The sequence below is a fragment of the Carassius gibelio genome, chromosome A10 (genome assembly GCF_023724105.1).
Source record: "Carassius gibelio isolate Cgi1373 ecotype wild population from Czech Republic chromosome A10, carGib1.2-hapl.c, whole genome shotgun sequence".
Classification (NCBI taxonomy): Eukaryota; Metazoa; Chordata; class Actinopteri; order Cypriniformes; family Cyprinidae; genus Carassius; species Carassius gibelio.
In genome coordinates, this window is record NC_068380.1 from 19,328,145 (window position 1) to 19,344,783 (window position 16,639).

General features: G+C 36.3%; 1 protein-coding gene across 2 annotated transcripts in view; it reads right to left on the reverse strand.

Annotated features, from left to right (window-relative positions):
• LOC128021465 (ciliary neurotrophic factor receptor subunit alpha-like) overlaps positions 1 to 16,639 on the reverse strand; it is a 149,620-nt gene that overhangs the window by 85,463 nt on the left and 47,518 nt on the right. Inside the window, exon 2 of one of the 2 annotated variants that reach the window (XM_052608700.1) lies at positions 10,124 to 10,205. In XM_052608700.1, coding sequence (XP_052464660.1) covers positions 10,124 to 10,205 — 82 coding nt within the window. Of the gene's footprint in view, positions 1 to 10,123; positions 10,334 to 16,639 lie in introns of those variants that run through there. The other variant, XM_052608701.1, reaches the window with a different exon arrangement.

Here is a 16,639-nt window from a genome sequence, read left to right on the forward strand (position 1 = left end):
AATGATTAAAACTAACTTGCTAAATAAAGACGTCCTAGATTTCCTATTTACTCCACACTATTACTAGCAAGCAGCAAAACTAGATACATTTTACATATTTTAAGTATTCAGAAGATCATTTACAGAATACTGTAAAAATGAAAACCCAATTATCTCTTGGAAAAACTCCTGATCTCACGAAGTTGAAATAATATCTCTCTTGTCAAGCGGTGTTCACTCTACTGAACAAGAACACTGTGCATGAACTCACGCAAATCGAGAGTTCAACTCTGCCTCGCCAATTAGATTAATTTAGACAAAGCAGAACTCTGAAACTGCCATGCATTGTGCAACTCCATTAAGACTTCCAGCCCAGTGCCCAAATCCATATTAAGAACTGCGCTGACCTCCATGAGTAAACATTCCCCATTAGCAAGCTCACAAAATCCTAGAATGGCTATGCTATTTGGCTCATGACCAAGAGGATGGACACTTAAGCCCTGTTCCAAAACCTAGTGAGTGGCCTACCAAAATGGTACTTTAAGGCATTTTAGACGTGCTCCTGACACAAAGAAAAATGCTAGGGGGCATCATTTTAGACTAACAGCTTAATTTTGGCTAAATTGTAAGGTAGTATTACTTGCAGAGTACATCAAAAACAATGCTTCAAGTTCACTGAGAGAGAGAGAAATGCATTTTAACTTTTTTTGTTTTTGTTTACACATTACGGTATCAAGCTGTTATCTTAGCAACATGTTAGTATGAAATGGTACTAATTTCACATTTTAAAATGTCTTTTTTAAAGGAAAATAATCTATGTGACCTCATACTTATGGACTGTCACGTATCTGTGAAGTGTGTGGAACGAGGAACAAGGAGAAACAGAGAAAATATCCACAAGATTGGAATCAGATTATCCACCACAAGGGAACCAGGAAGACACACACAGCTGATGACATGAACAAGAAGCGACAAATACAAACTGAACAGACTGGGGTTTATAATGCCGGGAATCAACTAATAATCAGAAACACCTGGAAACAACGAAGAGTCAAAAACATGGGAAAACTTGAGTAACAGAGCACATGGGGAGCAAAAACACAAACAAAACATGGAACAGATTCTGACATGGACACTGGATAAAGAACACAAACGGGATTCATAGAAACAAGGCCCCAAGGGTACAGAGAGGAAATCAGACAGGAAGTAAAGGCATAACTTCCTGTCTCCCAGAGAAATGAGACTACAAGATTATAGTTAATATAAAAGTGTCATATGATAAATAATGATTCACAGACTATTTTCTGATCTGATCGTCATTAATTAATACATATTTCATTTTTTATCATTCATATTTCACCCCAAAATCCAACGCTATCTCACGACCAATTCGTACTTATTTTACGATGTGGCTTATTCGTACGAATTTGTACGACCTCACTCGTACGATTTTATACGACCCCATTGACGGTTAGGTTTAGGGGCGGGGTTAGGTGTAGGTAATTCGTACAAATTCATACGAATTGTGCAAATCGTAAAATACGTACGATTTGGCAATAATCGTATGAATTTGTACGCGTGTGGTCGTACGAATTGTACGAATAAGCCACCTTGTGAAAAATGTACGAATTGCCGTGAGATCAGGTTGAATCTGACGAATAAATATGCATTGTTATTTATTAAAAACATACTTTGTTTCTGGACGTGCCCTTGATAGGATTCAAGCGAATTATTGCCTAATTTCTAGAGTTTAATGAAAGGAGGATAACACTGGAACTACGGAAGGGAAGTACACGGCCTGCATCTGTAGTTTCACACAAAACAGCTGTTTCCTCAGCGTCGTGTGTAGCCCTGCCAATTTTATGCTTTCCGTGTCGGGATTTCCGTGGAGAACATCTTAAGCATTGATTGAAGCTGGGAAAAGGAACTTTATTGACAGAGGAAGTTTGAATGATTTATACACTGTTGTGAGAGGTTTATTTTTGCACATCTTCCGAGGTAAACAGTCCTCTAGATGTTTAACAAGCAAATGGTAAGGCTGAAGCTCATTTTCCTGAATAGAGCTTTATCGTCTGACACCCAATGTAAGCTGTGTTTAGTTTAAATCTTTGAAGCGGTGCTAGAGCACCTTGAAAATAGCAGCGAAAGAGATATGTATTCCGAAGGGTGCTGACAGTTCATGCACCTGGCTTCTTTGACGTGCTTGAAAATCGCCACCGCATTCACTTTTATTGTCTCTTCAACCCTGCTGATCCAAGGTATAAGCATGCAAGATGGCTGACACTTTTGAAGAAAACATGAATGCACGATTGCACCACAAAAACCCATGTAAACTCTCTAGGGAGGCAATACGCACACACTCTCACACCTCTAACAAAGCCAAAGTTGTTGATGAAATTCACACTTGCACACCAAAGGGAGTCTGGTTTTCTCTGTTTAGGGAGGACATCTAGTAGACAGCTTCCAAATGATTTGTCCATTACCAAAAACATGCCTCATCCATAATCGCAGATTACCACATTTTTTTTAATTAACACATTTTGAAATGCAAATATCTGAAAATCATACATTTTCCTTAGATTTGGCTGCCAACTTTATAATCCAGCATGTCTGGACATGAGATACATCACTCAGCAATGCACTCAATTTTATTCATCCCACATTGCTATCCTCGATCACGATTCGTCATCAAACAGGGTATTGTGAGGGCCTTTAGGCCACTAGAGACAAACAAGTGATAGATTGAATTCAACAGCCTCTCCACACTGAGACGGATTGGAAGTGACCAGGACAATGGAAGTTCTGAAATATATTTGCTCTCATTCTCACTTAGGGTCTCCTGAATAATTAAACTGTCAGAGATGGGCTTGTCTGGACTCAATCTCACTGACGTAAACTGATGACGTAAAGCAAGGCCTGTCTGTCAGATGGAGGGGTGGTTTCTGTTCTGAGTTTAAGTCTAAAAATTTCCCTCAAATTAGTCATCATTTCTGTTCAAAAGGATACTCTTTACATTTCAACCATTCATTTATATTACTGGTATTCGCAAAACATTAAAATCTAATGTTTAATGAGGACAAACACTGAATATGATATAGGTGGCCATATGGCTTTCTTACTTTAATTGGTCATTAGCAAATTAAATAAGGTGCCAGAAATGAAAGGTGTGAGATTTTAAAGGAAAAATAAACAAATAAATAAAACAAAAAAATAATATCATCATGTGTGTTCCAACTCATTATAGCAAAATAATCAAACAAATGTCTTTTATGTATAAATGAAACTATATCCGGGAACTTAACACTATATGAACATTCCATTTACATAAAATCTTGCATAAAAACGGCACCAGATGTGTACTGACACTGCATGTGTTGTCATTTTGTCAGTTTCCATGCTCATATACTGCAGTCCATATTGTCAATGTTATGTGCAGAGCTGGCCCAAGGCATAAGCGAACTAAGTGGCTGCTTAGGGCCCCCATGGCCTTCAGGGGGCCCCCAAGATTACATGAAATGTCAATTTATTTATTGTATTTATTTATTTATTTTGTGATATATTGTGTCAATGGACAATGGTAACCATACTAAAATGCAATATTAAATAATTTATATATATATATATATATATATATATATATATATATATATATATATAGCTCACATTTACCAAAACACCACCAATTCACTATCTCAACAAATTAGAATATGATGACATGCCAATCAGCTAATCAACTCAAAACACCTGCAAAGATTACGTGAGCCTTCAAAATGGTCTCTGACAATCATTGAAACCCTTCACAAGGAGTGCAAGTCACAAAAATCAATTGCCAATAAGCTGGCTGTTCGCAGAGTGCTGTGTCCAAGCATGTTAACAGAAAGTCGAGTGGAACAAAAAGTGTGGAAGAAAAAGATGCACAATCAACCGAGAGAACCGCAGCCTTCCGAGGATTGTCAAGCAAATCCATTCAAGTATTTGAGTGAACTTCACAAGGAATGGACTGAGGCTGGGGTCAAGGCATCAAGAGCCACCACACACAGACGGGTCAAGGAAATTGGCTACAGTTGTTGTATTCCTCTTGTTAAGCCACTCCTGTACCACAGACAATGTCAGAGGCGTCAGAGGCATCTTACCTGGGCTAAGGAGAAGAAGAAATGGACTCTGCCCACACCTTCAAAAGCACCAAAAGTTGGTTAAATGACCATGGTGTTGGTGTGCTTGACTGGCCAGCAAACTCACCAGACCTGAACCCCAGAGAGAATCTATGGGTATTGTCAAGAGGAAAAATCAAGTGACAAAAAAAAATGCAGATGAGCTGAAGGCGACTGTCAAAGAAACCTGGGCTTCATACCACCTCAGTAGTGCCACAAACTGATCTCCTCCATGTTACGCTGAATTGAGGCAGTAATTAAAGCAAAAGGAGGCTCTACCAAGTATTGAGTACATATACAGTAAATGGACATACATTCCAGAAGGCCAACAATTCACTAATTTTTTTTATTTTTAATATTTATTTATTTTTATTGGTTTTATGAATGCCAGAGACCATTTTGAAGGCTCACGAAAACTTTGCAGGTGTTTTGAGTTGATCAGCTGATTGGCATGTCATCATATTCTAATTTGTTGAGATTGTGAATTAGTGGGTTTTTGTTAAATGTGAACCAAAATCATCACAATTAAAAGAAACAAAGACTAAAACTACTTCAGTCTGTGTGCATGTTTTTTTTTTTTTTTTTTTTTTTAATACGAGTTTCACAATTTGAGTTGAATTACTGAAAGAAATTAACTTTTCCTTGACATTCTAATTTATTGAGAAGCACTTCTAACACTGGACACTCGAGACAAGGAAACATTAATCCACAACACTCACAATAGTATAATATATAATATAATATAATATAATATAATATTTTAGCTAGTTTTAAATGAAAGTGTATCATCTGTGTTTGTAATAAAACAATTCTTTTTTAGTAAAACTGGTAATGATAACAGCTTAATAGTATTTACCTTAGCCTACCTTTGGGGTCTTTGCTAATATGTTCCAATATCATTATGCCTCAGTTAGCTAATTATAGATAAAGAGTTGTCTTATTTTATTTATAGATGGCTTGCTGCTGTGTATATATATATATATATATATATATATATATATATATATATATATATATATATATTTTTTTTTTTTTTAATAATAAATCTTTTCTGACAAATCATAGTTTGCTGTATTTTTTTTATTTATTTATTTTTTGCTACTTTTCAGTACACCACATTAAGTATGTCACTTAGTCCTGTAAGACTTTGAATGTTTAAGTGCAAATTAACACCTGACCACTCTTGCGGGTTTGCTACTGTTACAATTAAAAATCATAGAAGGGTAAATCGTTTGTAGGATGTAAGCAAAATAGTTCAAATAAAATTGATAATGTGTGTGTTAGATTTATAGTGTGCAAATATTCAAGCACTGACAATAAAATTCTGCTCAGGGTCCCATATAGGCTTGGGCCAGCCACGGTTATGTGTAAGAGGCTCACTGAATATATATATATATATATATTTTTTTTTTTCAAGTAGAGTATATAGTTCATGCTGATTTAACTACTAAATATATGTGAATGTACAAATGTCCAAACAATGAAGTATCCAATGTCAGTAGATAGTGAGTACAGCATCTGCAAACCCATGTACATTTCAAATGAATGTTTTAACTCTTGATGTCCTGTATGATTATATGTTACATAATTAAACTACAAAATTAATTACAATTTGATATGGGCTACATGATGTACGAGAAGAACGTGGAAAGTCGAAAGTGAACCGCACTTCAGTTCTCTGTGTGCCTCTATGTCTTGTGCAAACTATGCATTACATAAATTTCACATGTGCACTTCATTATCAGCAGTAGTGCACATGTACACAACGAAGCACACTGTTTACTGTTAATTATCTTGGATAAACATCTTGGTTCAGCCAGTCAGATATTAAGTTTAGGCTCATGCTATGTTTCATTCAACTTGGTAAGTAGAAATTTTCTTTAAATAATAAAATTTAAAACCACTTACAATGAAACTTGGAACTTGAAAACTTATGTGGGTATGTGGGCGCACAGCACCAATAAATAAGCTCTGACACTGTATGAATATTACACCTACTTAGCAAATATTTGTGGAGACATGTGGGCTAAACAGTGTAAATGATCCACTATCTTTAGAATCATAAAAGACCTAAAGAACATTATATAGCATTGTTTATCCTGTATAATTAGGATGGCGATGGACTTCTTTGATTAAAGTTGAACACCTGCAAAGCTAACAACAGCATGCCATTCATGAGCATCAAGTAAGTCTAATACCTTTAAATTCAGAAGACAGACATTTAAAGAATATCCCACATCCTTTTTTGGATGGAATGCAAGAGGTGATGGGGCTTGAATGACATTCTTAACCTATCATTTCAATCTGTTTTTAGGTTATGCATTTATTTGAAGGCAAAGTGAAAGTGATGTGACATACAGCCAAGTATGGTGACCCATACTCAGAATTCGTGCTCTGCTCTTAAACTATGTTTGATTGACTGGAATGTGGTTTTGAGACTAATAAAAGGTTATGATGCAGTAACACTTAATTCTTGGCAAAACCGGGGTTTACACCCTTATCCTTGTGATTGACAGGATTTTAAGAACCTGAAATCTTTGTTCGGAACTTCACTTGGTCTTCAAATTTTATTTAAAAGTGATGGCCAGCAACAGCAATTTACAAAGTGGACATGGCATTTACAAAGCACTATTGCAATTACTGAAATTTTCATGATCATGAGAAGAGAGGATGCTTTGACAGTTTGTCACTGTACATATGGTGCAGTATCAAGCTTTTACCAAAAGGGGGAAATAATAATAATAATAATAATAAGAAGAAGAAGAAGAAGAAGAAGAAGAAGAAGAAGAAGAAGAAGAAGAAGAAGAAAACTGAATACTTGAAAAAGTGGCATAATATTAGATTTATAATTAGTAAATGAATGGCAGAATACATTATAAAGACTGTTTGTTTTGAAAAAAAAAAATGTCTTGGTTAATTTTAAAACATATTCACAAACAATTGCATCTACCCTAGTGATGCATTAAGCACAAATCTTGTGTGAGTATGTCTGTGTACTGTAATAAAAAAAAAAAAAAAAAAAAAAAAAAAAAAAAATGTTTGGTCCATCTGTACGTCAGTCCGTCTTTATACTAGCATTCATCGAGGCCACTTTAAAGTGTGTGTGTGTGTGTGTAATCAAATGTCTTGACTGTCATTTCATGGTTTGTGTTTGTGATGACTGCTGTCTAGATTAAACACGATCAGCTGACCAATCAGAACACATGTGGAAACAGATAAGCAGCTCTGCTGATAGATGACGTGGTGATGTCATCCCACCGTGACATCATCGTATCAGTGCAGCTGCTCTGCCAATTAAACACATGCCAGTGACTAGGCATTATAGCGATGTAATCAGCTTTAGTGAGAGCCTTGCTTCAACAAAACGTGGGCCACTACAGGGGTGTGGGGGGATGACAACAGCATGAGACATCCAAGAAGATGCTTTATCACTCTCAAACAGTGTTCCCAACTGAAGCTACAGTACATCTGCAGTTTTGGCTGGCGGAGAGTCAGCAATTGAAAATTATTTAAAATGCAATATGTAGTACAAATTAGTCCCTCTGGAAAAACACAGATGGTCTAGACCATGAGTGTCCAGTGCTGCTATTAGAGGGCCAATGTCCTGCAGAGTTTTGCTCTAACACACCTGCCTGAAGGACCTTAACTAGCTGGTTCTGGTGGGTTTAATTAGGGTTGGAGCTAAACTGGGTGCTTCTCAGATGGCAGGCTGCATCCTACCGAGGCTGTGTCCTTTCTAGTTCAGTCCTTCAGAGTCTTGTAGGCCAGAGACACCCTCTTCATGAAATGCTAGAATGAGACACTCTGGTAAATGCACGTGACTACGTCACATTTGTGAACCTGGACCACAAAACCAGTCTTCAATTGCACAGAGATATTTGTAGCAATAGCCAAAACCCATTGTATGGATAAAAATTATAGATTTTTCTTTTATGCCAAAAATCATTAGGATATTAAGTAAAGATCATGCTCCATGAAGATATTTTGTACATTTCTTACAATAAATATATGAAAACTTATTGTTGATTAGTAATATGCATTGCAACTATTTAGCCGATTTTCCCAATATTTAGATTTTTTTGCATCCCTTTTCAAAAAGTTGTATTTCAGCCAAATATTGTCCTATCCTAACAGACCATACATCATTGGAAAGCTTATTTATTCATTTATTCATAAACCTTTATATTATTTTGCCTTCTATTAATGCAATACAATGACTCACAGTCATCTAGTCTCCCCCTGGCTTAAATGATTATCAGTTTAGCATTTAGTGAGTAATTTACAACAAAATAAAATATATCATCTATATTTTCTGAAAACATAATATTTTGTCTTACATTTCATAATAAATTCAGAGAAGCTCTGTACTGATCCGTATTTCGTCAACTTATTTTCATTAAATGAAAATCACGTCACAGAGGATACATCCCATGCATCCTTCAAATTCAGCTGAAGGAAGGACGCAAAATGAAGGCTGGCTTCCAAGGATCCTTCCGATTGAGATGACCTTCAACCACATTTGATGACATAGAAGCTGAGATATGCAGTTTTCGTAGGATGCAGCCTTCCATTTGAGAAGCACTCTATGGATGTTAGCGTCCGAGAGCAGTTCTGAACACACCTAGTCAAAGTCACAATGGTGGTAGTTTGAACATACAAGCTTTCAGTTATGAGACAAGGTCTTTAACATCTACAGTATACCTCATACCTTTCTCATCCCACCCTCATCTTTTGGTTATAAGCTATATCTGAAGGTTCAGCGGGACTATGGTCATCAACAGTCCAAAAGGAAGGTTGGTTTGCAGCCCTTCCATTTTTTTTTTTACCCAAAGCTAAAGGCAAGTTGTTTGAATCAGAGTATGGTTTGAATCCATTGATTTCAAAGGGGATGGTGCATCATAAGGACGTAGAGCAGGGGTGCCACATTTAGCTCCAATACACTTGCCAGGAAGTTATCCATAAAGCCTAAATTATCTGGTTAACTGGGATAGAGTGATAAACTGTGCTAGAAGGTTGCCACCCAGGAGCAGAACTAAACATGTTTGACACAGAGGGAAAAATGCTAATGTCTGCTAAATTGTGATCTTGTGTCATGCAACCAAAAGTTGAGTAACACTTTTGCTGCAATGTACTCTGACATAGTTCATCCATTTAGCCGTTCCTTCTTCATTTTAAACTGTCTCACAATTTCCAAACCTTAAAATGTATTGTATGCATTTCTTTCCATCAAACACATCTCCAGTGTGCAAGCACCATGAAATATCTTCTGATTGGCTGTGATTGTGTAGGCGTTGCATAGCATTTCGCCTTCACCGTGGACAGACAAATTACTTGTTGATGGAAACTGGAGTTGCACCTGGTTAGGAAAGCGTGTAATATGTTGTACAATCCAGCTTGAACAATAACTCAGAAAATGACAATAGCTTTAAAGTAGTAGCTTCTGACGAAACAAGAATGTCTCGATAGCATTTCCATTTCACAAAATGACACTGAATTGGAATGCAGAAACAACATAGCTGCTTATTCACCCTAGCATGAGAGAACCCATAACAGCCAGCAAGATAACATGTCTGGTCCAAACTTAAACACATTCATACACACTCCGAGGATCGCTTTGTTCTGGAGCTCTAGTTTTTGACCCAGTGACAGGCTAGTCTCTGTGTCTCCGGGCAGCTAGGCCATGCGTTAAGCAACATTCACCCACACACACACACACACATTCACACACCCCTCCCAACAGTCAGGTGATACTGACCCTCCGCTCACAATGTGACTTCTCTGTTCCACTCCGACAGACAGATTGAAGGAGGGACACAAAGATAATGACAAGTCAAGAGAAAGAAAACAGGACACATAACCAGAAAAGAACAAACTGATTCCTAATCTAAAAAAAAAAAAAAAAATTAGCTGATCTCATTATGTCTCGTTCCGGTTTAAACACATACAACGAAGACCCGCAACAGATGGAGGAAGTATCCAAAATTTAGACTTACCTTGCTGGCTGCGCCTTTGGGCATAAACCACCACCACGGCTGCAAGCACCACACAGCAGAAGGACGTCACAATGTTGGCCATCTGTGGAGACACACACAGAGGTAGATCGTGAGGCTTCTGGCCTGCCCGAGAGAAACTGGGTGGCACCGATGCCAAGACAGCATGAGGACAGTTTCCTCCTTCCTTCCCTCCCTCTCTCTCTCTCACACACACACACACACACTTGCTTGTTTTCTTTCTTCTAGTGTCTCTGCCTCCTGATTCCCCGCCCCACTTCTCTCTATCTCTGTCTCTCTCTCTTCCCTACTTTACAGCATCTCATCAGTGGAATAAATGTCCTCAGGGACTGATATTCTCTCTGCCCAACTGGCTGCGGGATAGACAGACCTAGATGAGAAATAGGAAGAAGAAAGACAATGCCAGACTGTTGGGATCCAGGATCGACCAACATAAAGTCTTTCATAGTCTCTCACCATCTGGACTTCTATCACGCTTTTTTCCTCTCTCTCTTTCTCACAACCAAACTCAGGGGAAATTGTCTTTGATAAACGATTGGTATTTCAAAACTCCTTGTAGGCCTTACATGTTTTATATGTCTACCGTATGTGACACACACATTTCAATACCTGACAGGTAGTTTCCAAGCTAACAGAATTTTGTTATATGAACATTCTCCAAAATATTCAGTGTTGGTTCTGGTAACATAACAAATATCCAGTTTGCTTGATGTTAGAGGAATGTTTTAAAAAGGTATGATGGTCCTCAAATGTTCTTTCAACTTAATTTTGATTTAAAATTAAAACATTTTTGGAATGTTGATTCGTAACATTCCAAGACATAGTTTGGCTCTTGACCCTTGATGTTTGTTGTGTTGCTTTCTTTGCAATGATTGCAGGTGTTTTCAGAGAACATTTCTGCGTTGATAAAGCAGATAGTTATGTCTGTTTGATAACGGACAAATGACTGCATTAAAGTAGCTTAAGAAACTGCATTTTATGTTGTTTCCTTACTTTTAAAATCAAAATGTTATGTGAGAAGAAAGAAAACCTCAAATAGTATTTTGTATTATTTCATCGATTTATCTAAAACTGTCCAATGGTGACAATAAAAAAAATAAATAATAATACTACTAAGAATAATAATAATAACAACAACATGAATGTGTTTTGTATAATGGAATTAAGTATGTCACTATTGATGTTTTTCATATGCTGAATGTTGATGTCTGTGAGTGTATAAATGACACAAAAAATGTTTTAAAAAGTGAAGAATGACAGTGGTATTTACACACTCACAGACATCGGCATTGAGCATCTGAAGTGCAACAACAGTGTTACTAATTATTTAGTTTCACATTAATTGAGTTTTACTCCTTTCAATAAAAAATTTAAGTTATTCAACAATTCAACAAGTAGAGAGAGAAAAAAACTGTTATTCAAACTACTTAAATGCAGTCCCTTGTCTGTTATTAAAACTGATCTGCTTTATCAACTCATTTTCCTAAAACACATGTGATTGCTGCAAAATAAGCAATCCAATAAAATTTAAGGGTCAAGAGCACAACTAAAGCAAACACTGATCTACATGATGGTGACCTAAAACAAAACATTTTTAATCATCAAGACATCAACACCTGAAATAAATAAAGCCAATCGGGTTAGAAATACGGTAAGTGAAGCTGGCAATGCTGTTTATGGAATTGTTTAAACAAATCTTGAGATATTTAATGTATTTTATCTTCAGTTCATCTGAGGCTGTGTCGGAAGAAAGTTGTATGTGTTCTTATTTCTCTTTCTTTCAGTGCTTGTTTGAATGATTGAAAGAATGTTTCAGGAAAATCATACTAACCTTTAAATACTGTAACATTCTACTAACATTAAGGAAACTGGAAAATTGTGTGTTATTGGAATGTTACAAATCAACATTCCTAGAATGTTGAATTTTAAATCAAAATTAAGTTGAAAGAAAGGTTGAGGAGCATCATGCCCTTTTAAAAATGTTCCTCTAACTTCAAGAAAACTGGAAAAAAATAATAATTATTATGTTCCCAGAACCAAAACTGAATATTTGTAATTTTGTAAGCTGGGTTAGTTTCAAACTCAATGGTTGAGCCAATATTGTTGGCCAAAGAAACAGCCTTACTACACACAACCTTACTGTATATCATGTGTCTTGTCGTTTAAATGTGCAGTGTGCAATTTGTGTGTAAATGGAATTGCAAGCAAAAAATAATATTTCCATAAGTTTGAAACACTCCCTTGCGTGCTGTTTGTTGGAGAACGTGTGGCAGAAGCTTGGTTTTGGAAGAATTGGTGTGTTCAAAATAATATCTCTGATGAAAGACTTTTTTTTTTTTTTTTTTTTTTTTAATCTTAGCACAGTTTGAGACATTGCTAAAATGAGAATATAGGAAAATCTGAAAACTTAAAATCTGATCTCCACTTAATCTAATTTACGTTAAGGGGAAATAATTGAGATGTTAAAAGGATTCCTTTAGTGATTTTATTTCCTATGGGAAGATTCGGAGTGAAACATTTGAAATCTAATCCAAAAACAACACATTGTAGGGTCAGGAAATCAATTTGTCTTCCTAAGTACACCAGAATGTAAAAAATTAAAAAAGAGTTCACAGTTATAACAAACACAAAGATTCATCAAAACGAGGCAGGGAAAATTCATAACCAGAGAATATTTTACGTTGTTTTATTTATTTATTTATTTTTTTTCTGGATCAATGCACACATAAAGCCACAGATGGAATACAAACATTCATTGTACACTTGTTAATTGTCTTCCATGATCCCAACAAAAGTTATTCATTAAAGTTAAACAGGAAATTATAACACGCCCCATTATCACGGTGGTTAACTTAATAAGAGGAAATGTATACTCACTTCATTTATACGTTTAGCATCACAACACCATCTTGCTAATTGTAAAGAACCTACCTCACTAGCTCACAGCAAAAGTTTGTGTTTGTTTTCTCTGGCAAGAACGTCCTCGTCTTGGCTGGCGTCGAAGACGTAAGTGGGAGTGATGTGCATATAATAATTGCACAATAACTTTATTGATGTGGGTGTTTAATATTGTGGATATTTAGCTTTTGTCAGCTACTTATTAGGTTCTGATTCATGGGACTGAATACTTAGGGTGTCTTTTATCACCACGCTGTATTTACCCAGCATTCGTCACTCACTAAACACAAGGTTCATATACATACAAGTGTTAAGATGAGAGAGCAAACTATTTTCTTTGTTTGATCAATGTCGCAGGCTAAGTCAATATTGTACATTCTTGCTGAATAACGTCCTTGCATTTGTTTGTCTCTGTGTATCGTTCATCACAAATCCATCATAAACATTGCATGAGGTCATCATTTACATACAGATGATATTAAACCCTTTGAAATCAAGCATATGTCTGGATTTTACTCAAATCTCATTGCACACCACGTTATCCTTATAGGGTCAAGTTGATAAATCTTTCACATTCAATTAATTGTAGCTTTGTAAGTATATCCAAATTTAAAGCATATCCAAAATTGCTTTTCAATATTCCCGTTATCACAGCTTATAAAACCAAAGCTTTACTCTATTTCATTGAGAAATAAATCTTAAGTAAAGCAAAGAAATGCTTTCGTCTGTTGACTGACACTTCATATTTATTCCAGCACTCAAAAAAATGGACTGACAGGAGTGACATTAAAATTGTATCTCTATGTCATTTCTCCAAAACTACTCCTCTTTCTGGCGGCCATAAGTGGTATTTAGCCCATCAAACTAGAGAACAATGCATTTGATATCTGACAGCTCAGGGTCCTTTTCTTAATGACATCCAATGACACTGCAGATTTTATAATAATGATGCTCAATGAGACCCATTTTGCTCGCTTTATCTTCTGTCTTATTTATTTATTAATTCCTTATTTATGGTCATTGCTGCTGAATAGATGCAATTCGCTCACTGGTTAATTAAAATATATAATTCATCGTTGCTGCCAAATACTTTTTTTGCACCCGTATCAGGTTCCTTGTGATGTCCTGTAAAATTAACATTTAAATTGGAAAGCCTGAACTGAATCCTCGCAAAGAAGTTATGAAGTATCACAAAATAGTGCCAGCCAGGAAAATCCCACCACACCTTTGAGTGACAGATTGACGGAAATCGCAAATAATTTTTATTATCTTTTTTTTTTTCCTCCAGAAAAATCTCTCAACTTGCCAAAGCATCCTCCAATATGAATCAATGTGGCCTAAAGGATATGGAGATTGGTCTACACATTGAATACAAATAGCACTGCCAGTGGCAGTGAAGTCTGAAAATCTTCAGTAGCATATCAATGCTTTCTAGCAGTGAATACTGTCTCCCTAGAGTTGCAAAAACGAGACATAACGCGTTTAGCTTAAATAGCTCAGCATTACATGTATGAAGTGAAATTAACAGCATTAACAAGTGTTACACTGGCAAATCAGTTTCAAAATCCCAATATCACTTCTGATACACTGTGAAAAAAATAAAATGATTTTTTTCATTTGAAAATGAATGAATGAATGAATGAATGAATGAATGAACTAACAAAATAAATTAATACAATATGAATTTACCTACCTTAATGCCCTTTTTACTTATGAAGTTAAAAGCAGAAGGTGCATTAAAGCATCTGTCATAATCATAGTCATGAGGCGAGAAAGGATTGTGAAACTAGTCTAATGAAACAGCTTTAAGAATGTTAATTGCCAAATAAAACGAATGAAATGAAAATCATTCCAAATATACCATGAATATTCAATATGCAGCCCTAAATGTGATCGTACATCCAAAAATCTAAATCAATTTTCCACAAAGGCTAAAGTTTTCTAACTGATACACACACAAACTCTGAGGTCATATCCTGTAATTAAAGATTTGCATGCAAGACCCCTCCTGACACTAATTCACTCCATCAATCCAGTCGTATCAGAGATCTCTCAGATTAGCACCCATGCAAAAGCACACTCGGCACACAGCCATGCACACATACAGCCAATAGCCCTGACATTTCAACCCATCACATCACCCCTGATCACATGCAAAATACAGTGTCAATCCTGTCAAAGCCTGGGGGGGCAGTGATCTTCAGGCTGCTGTGCTGGTGTTATTTTAAAAACAGGCCAATGAACAATACTGGATCAGTGCTTGAAGCGCTCTGCTACAACACATCCAGTTTAGTTGGCTGGCATCTGTGTTCAGTGGAAATGTGCATGGAGGAGCGTGTTTAGATGAAGGTATGGGAGAGATGAAGGTATAATCATTTATTATATCTTAGTGAGAATAAACAAATAATATACTAATAAATCTGTTTCACTGCTCATTATTATTAGAAAAACTTCTGTCCGTTGTGTGACCAAAGTTATGTGGCAAAATCAACACATAACAACATAGCGGGACCCCTGCAAACCCTTCAGAGTGTGTGAATTGCAATGCATGTGAATGCAATGCAAAATGTCATATGGTGAGATATCATCAATGATTTGAATAGTATTTTTTTATATATTATTTATCTTGTAAACTTTTTTAGTATTACTGTTCTGCTTGCCGAATATATTCAAAGCACACCTTTTGCAATTTATTTACGGACCCAATGTGTTAGCCATGCCAAGTTAGCACAGCTGTATTTTTAAGCATGCAGCATAAAGAGTTTATCATGCATATGGCACCTTTAACAATTTTATGATAAAATAGTGCAGATGGACCTATGCAATTAATATTCATCTCTCAATGCCATTAAGTGCTTTATGACTATATAACCCAATGTGAATATGCAGGCCATAATCAGAATCAGTTTATAGGCTGTAATGTGTGATTTTTCACAGTTTTTCTCTGCCATTACTCGACTGCATGGCATGTATCAGTCCTTGTGCAAATGTAAGTAAAAGGTCCCACTGCAAACAGTGTGCTGCTGGTATTTACCCAGAATCCCACTTTGCAGTAAATATGTAGCTCATATGTTAAATGAGTTATTGAAGAGAAATTCATCTAGCTGTAAACAGAGCACTATGTAGGAGCTAAAAACACTCTATTTACTTTTTTTTTTTTTTTTTTTTTGGACCTAAAAATGCAGCACCCATGAATAGACCCTTCCTGCTTTGGGCCCGCTCCTTACCCTGGCCACCCTGTGTGCTAACCACACTGAACCAACAGGGACATTACGGGGAGACTAAATAAGAAAACACCCTATAGTGGAATGCACACAGGATGGTTTTACCCTCTGTAAGAGGTTTGTGTGTGTGTGTACACTGACTGTGTGTGTTTGTGAAGTACTGGATAAGGACAGTGTTGTTTACATCATTTAACCAACGGATAAACAAAAGAGCAAGTGTTAAGTTACTAGTATACTCAGTACTTCAAACATATTTTAATTAAGCATTCTGAGAAGTGAAAAGGCAGATTTTATTGGAGATTTAGACACATTCAGTATTACTGAATCATGAAGTTTGGAAATCTCAGTCTTTCCCTTTGAAGCAGATGGAACTGAA